The sequence below is a fragment of the Gracilinanus agilis genome, chromosome 2 (genome assembly GCF_016433145.1).
Source record: "Gracilinanus agilis isolate LMUSP501 chromosome 2, AgileGrace, whole genome shotgun sequence".
NCBI classification, from domain to species: Eukaryota; Metazoa; Chordata; class Mammalia; order Didelphimorphia; family Didelphidae; genus Gracilinanus; species Gracilinanus agilis.
In genome coordinates this window covers 19,158,754-19,164,207 of record NC_058131.1, presented here as the reverse complement: position 1 = coordinate 19,164,207, position 5,454 = coordinate 19,158,754, and the positions used below count along the sequence as shown (strand labels likewise).

General features: G+C 54.9%; 1 protein-coding gene across 1 annotated transcript in view; it reads left to right on the top strand.

The window, feature by feature from the left end:
• Positions 1 to 215: 215 nt before the first annotated feature.
• Positions 216 to 5,454, top strand: part of R3HCC1 (R3H domain and coiled-coil containing 1) — a 17,238-nt gene continuing 11,999 nt past the window's right edge. Inside the window, exons 1-3 of the mRNA XM_044659262.1 lie at positions 216 to 368; positions 508 to 582; positions 4,415 to 4,542. Of these exons, the coding sequence (XP_044515197.1) occupies positions 216 to 368; positions 508 to 582; positions 4,415 to 4,542 (356 nt within the window). The remainder of the gene's footprint in view (positions 369 to 507; positions 583 to 4,414; positions 4,543 to 5,454) is intronic.

The window sequence follows — 5,454 nt, the reverse complement described above, 5'->3', positions numbered from 1 at the left end:
CAGGAATTGTCCTTTAGCACCGAATCAGGCATTTAGAAGGAGCTTAATAAATGTCCATTGATTGGTTATCGATGAATAGTTAATAGATACTTGATGGAGTCGAGGGAACGCAGGTTTGAACCCTGATTTCGGGTGACCTTGGACAAGTCACTAACCTGGGCCTGTTTCCTTATCTACACAGAGAGGAGGACGGCCATCTGGGCTCTAAACCGGTGATGCTGGGTCTAATGTTTGAGCAGAGGGGGAGGCTCCGGGTGTGCATCAAATTAGAGGCAGAACTCGGGATCCATCCCCAGTACTGCCACTTGCTAAATGGGGGACGATGGGAAAGTCCCTTCACGGCCCTCGGGCCCTCGGTTTCCTTTCCTGTACCAGGAGGGGGCTGGACTAGATGCGCTCGCGGGAGGGTCGCTGCCAGCTGGGACCATCTGGACCCGCCTTGTTGCCATGCCTCCCCCGGGCCGCGGGGTGGAGCTGCGGCCCCGCCCGGGGATTTGGGTGGCTTAGGGCAGGGAGGGGCGAGTCGGGGAGAGGAGGCGGGTCAGAGACAAGGAGTCAGGGCTGCTCCGAGGTCCGGCCGCGGTGAGTGGCGTGGGGACTCGGCGTTGGCCAGAACGGGGTTGGGGAGCTTGGCGCCCTGCATCGGGTGCCTGCTAGGGGTAGGGGGGCCACTGGGGAGACCCCTCCCGCCTCCGCCCCCAAGTTCTTGTCCTTGCTAAGGGGCGGGGAGGCCCGCGAGGGAGCGATCCGCCCCGGGAATGGGGGGGGGAGGGGGCGGCGCAGCCTCCGGCTCCGGCGTCTGCCTGCGAGCACCCGGTTCCCCTCCCCCTCCGCGGACGGGACCCTCCGGCTTCCTACTGACCGCCTATCCCGGACCGATCTCACCCCACCCCCACCCCCACCCCCGCGGCGCGCTGAAGGCGGCGATGACCTCCCGCGACCTCGGGGTGGGGGCAACGCTGGGATTGGGGCTCCCAGGTGGGGGCAGTTCCGGGGGGAGGGGTCACCCAGGCCCACCTCGGGCCTTTCCCGGAGCCCAAGTTCGAACTGCGGTGGGCCAAGCTGGAAAGGGCCTAAGGACGGGGTGAAAGCGGAATGTGGGGCTACCGCGTTACAGCGGCTAGAACTTCGCCGGGTGGCCCCGGAGAAGGCTACGGTAGCTGCCGCTGCGTAGAACGGGACGGGAGATAAAACTGCGTAGAACGGTACCGTGGCTAGAACTGCGCAGAATAGAACTACGCAGATAGAAGAACTAGAACGTTAGAGCAGAACTTGGAATGCTAGAACAGCCCGAGCTTATAGTGGGAGACGCGAATCCAGAACGTTACAATGGCCAGACTGTTAGCTAGAGGCGAACGTTAACCAGGGGGTGAAGGACGGTGGATGGCTCAGTGGATGGAGAGCCCGGCCCCGAGAGGGAGATCCTGGCTTCCAGTTTGGCCCCACACACTTCCTAGCGCTGCGATCTTGGACGAGTCACTTAACCTCCATTGCCTAGCCCTTGCCCTTCTGCCTTGGGATCAATACACACTATTGATCCTGAGACAGAAAGTAAGGGTTAAAAAAAAAAATAGCAGGGCCACTTGGGTGCCCAAGAAAGTCGAGTAAACCAGACCTGGGATCTGGAAGACCTGAGTTCAAACACTACCTCAAGCACTTCCTGTGTGACCCTGGATAAGTCACTTAACCTTTCTCTGCCTTGTTTTCCCTATCTGCAAAATGGGGGTGGATAGTAATAGGATCCGCCTTGCCTAGTTATTATGAATAGATGAGATTTGTTTTTTACATAGGAAATCATGCACAACATTTCCTCGTTGCAAAAGAAAACACACCCACCAAACAAGACAAAGAAAGTGAAAAGCAGTATGCTTCAGTGTGCCCTCGAGCGTTTGTCAGTTCTCTCTCTGGCCTCGGGGTCCTTTGGGATGGTCTTGGGACGTTGTTTTGATTAGAGGAGCTAAATCTTTCCCAGCTGGCCCCCCTGCAGCATTTCGGTCACTGTGCGCACTGTGCACTGTTCTGGTTCTGTTCACTTCACTTTGCATCAGTTCAAGGAAGCCTTTTCCAGGTTTTCTCCTGAAACCATCTCGCCCCTCCTTTCTTATAGCCCAATCGGATTCCTTCCTCCCCATTCTGGACTCCAGCTCGTCCAGCCAGTCTCCAGCCGATGGGCATTTATTTACTCCCTTTCCACTCGTTTCTCACCACGAGAGCTGCGCTCCATATTTTTAGATTTGTGTAAAACAAACCGGTCGGGCTCCCTTTTCATCTCTCTGGGTTACCTAGGCTTGAGAGTAGTATTGCTGGGTCAAAGAGTCTGCACACGTTTATAGCTCTGTGGGGACACGCTTCCAAATTGTCCTCTTAGTCCAGACCCTGTTCATTAGTGCCCCGATTTTGCCACCTCCCCTCGGGCCCTTCTCATTTCCCTTTTCTGCCGCATTGGCCAATCCGATGGCTGTGAGGTGGCCTCGCAGAGGCTGTCAGTGAGCTCTTGTCTGTAAAGCACTTTTCAGATTTTTAAAGGGCTGCATAAATAAATACTAGCCATTATTTTCGATAGTTGTTCCTAGGAAACAGGGGCTCCCCTGGGAGCATTCTGGGACGGGAAGTAGAATGCCAGAGCTCACGGGGACCTTAGAGGTCCTTTGGTCCAGCCGCGTCATTTTCCAGAGGAAGCTGGAGAATCGAGGATGTCGGAGCTGGAAAAGGCTTTTGAGGCTGGGATGCTAGGCTGGAAGAGAGTAGGCTGTTTGAGTCTGAATCGGGACGCACCGCGGGCGACCTCTAGTGGTAGAGTTCTGTCCAGACTTCTTTCTCCCCCCCTCATGTACCAGGGATACTCCTTCCTTCTCTCCGCCTCCTAGAATCTCTCCCCCTTAGAGAAGCGGTTCAAGCCTCGCTCACCTTCTGCAGGAAGCCCTTCCTGACCCTTCTTCCTGCTAGTGTCACTTAGATTTATTTCGTGTTTACACACGATTGTCGTCTCCCACGAGAGAATGTAAGAGTGGGGCTTGTTTCGTTTTTTGTGTCTGCATCCCTACAGGACCTGGCACACAGTAGGCACTTGCTATAAACTTATCGATTGATTGGCTTGAAGTCAGGAAGACCTGGGTACAAATCAGCTGCCTCAGATCCTAGCTGGGTGGCTTTTCTGGGCCTCAGTTTACTCCTCTGTAAAATGAAAGGGTAGAGCTAGCTGAATGTGCCCATCTCTTCCAGTTCCCAATCCAGGTTCCTATGATTATTTGTGAAAACATTCAGGTGTCAGATCCAGAGAGAGCTGAACTCATTTGAATAGAAAGTGAAGTGCCAGAGCTGGGAAGGACCTGGGAGCTCATCTAGTCTGACCCTCCCTTTGTATAAAGGGATCAGCTTGAAGAGGGATAAGCCACCCCCACTGTGGGAGGTCCCAGAGCTCAGAAGCCAAAACTCTGTGCTGCCCAGGACTAGCTCTGGAGAGGCCAGTCAAGGGAAAGGGAGGGAGCCAGCATCTGTGGCCCGACTTCTCCAATTGGCCCCGGCACCGGCCCCATCCTTTCTTCTAAGAGAATAATTTGGAAGTGGATCCCCAAAGAGCTATAGAACTGGGCAGACTCTGACCCAGAAATACCACTAACCCCCCCCCCCAAAGGGAACAGAACCTATTTGAATGAAGAAATTAAAAAAGCGTTTATTGCACCTACTGTGTGCCAGACACCATGCTAGGTGCTTTTACGAATATCTCATTTGATCCTCACAACCATACAGGGAGGAAGGTGGCATTATTTCCCCCACTTTGCTGGCGAGGAAACTGAGGCAGACAGAGGTCAGGTGACTTGCTCAAGATCCCCCAGTAAAAAATATCCAAGCCAGGATTTTTGAAAAACCTCTTCCCCTCCACCTTAGAATCAATGCCGTGTCATAGTTCCAAGGCAGAAAAGGCATAAGGGCTAGGCAGTGGGGGTCAAGTGACTTGCCCAGAGTCATACATCCATACAGTTGGGAAATGTCTGAGGCCACATTCGAACCCACTGAGCCACCCAGCTGCCTCCAAACCAGGGTTTGAACTCAGATCTTAGATTCTACGCCCAGCGCTCTGTCTAGCAATAAATGGTTCTGATGCCCCTGCACAGCCCATCTCACCCATTCTTTTTAAGCATCGGAGACTGTGACTGCAGGGGAGGGGAGGGCAGGATGTGGCCCACAGCAGTCTCGGGATTCCAGGCTCTGGGTCAGTTCCTGGCCAGTTCTGCAGTGGGGCGGATTCGTGCACAAAACTGGATGGTGATGGCAGGATCGGGGCTCCGAGGCTGCAGGGACCTCAGTGCTCCCATTTTACAGAGGGAGAAAGCAGAGGCGGAGCACTGAGGGGCTCCCCATACCCCAGCCCCAGTCCATGGCCTGATGGTTGGATTTCTGCTCTTCTGTCCAGGCCTCCTCAGAGTTCACCCTGGCCCTGCTCAGCCTCGATGGGGTCGTCCTCTCCCCAACCGAGAATGACTTTGTCCACCATGTCAAGGAGGAGCTGGACCGATTCCTCCTGGAGAAGCAGCTGTCCAAGTAAGGTGGCCCGGGGGCAGGGAGGCGTCTCAGGGGTGCCGGCTCAGGGATCATTGCTGGTGGGGCCCTCCTCTCATCCGGGTGTGTTCACGTGCAGGGCGTAACTAGCCATGAGGAGGAGACGCTGGGCATTGCACAAAGAGAAACAACTGGCCTGCGCAGAGATCCGGGTCAAGACCGCTTGGCCATTGGGGACAGCCAGGTGGCTGAGTGGATAGAGAGTCAGGCTTAGAGGACCTGGAGGTCCTACGTTCAAAATACACTTCCTAGCTGCATGTCCCTGTGCAAGTCATTTCCCTCCCCTTTGCCTAGCCCTTCCCACTCTTCTGCTTTGGAACAGACACTTCATATTGGTTCTAAGACAGAAAGTAAGGGTCTCTGGATGTTGGCCACAGAATCAAAAAGACCCGGGTTCCAGTCCTGCCTTTGACAAATACTGGTTGTGTGGCTTCCTGAGTCCCTTGGGCCTCACTGAGCCTCAGTGTTCTCATCTCTAAGATAGGAGTCACAGTAGTTCCCATGGCACCAAGCTCACCAATGAGGTTCTCTCCCTGCTCTAGGCAGCTCTCTAACCCCTGAGCCTCCTCATTGCCCCGTAACGTCAGCTTCTTGACCATACGGACCTTACTTTGTCTCTCTGGCGCTGGGAAGAGTGACTGATGGGACCCCCACCCGAGTGCACTGGGGGCCAAACTCCTGATTTGAGGTGGATGGCATAGGCACTTCTTTGCTGTAGATTGAAGGCAGGCCGCTTTCCTGCTGTTTGTCTCCGTTTCCTCATCTGTAAAATGGGGATAACAATCCCCCCACCTCTGGTATTCTGTGCTCTGCCTCTGCTTTCTCCCTCTGTAAAATGGGGGTGCTGAGGTCCCTGTAGCTGTGAGACCTCCCCTCCTCTCCCCTCCCCTCCCC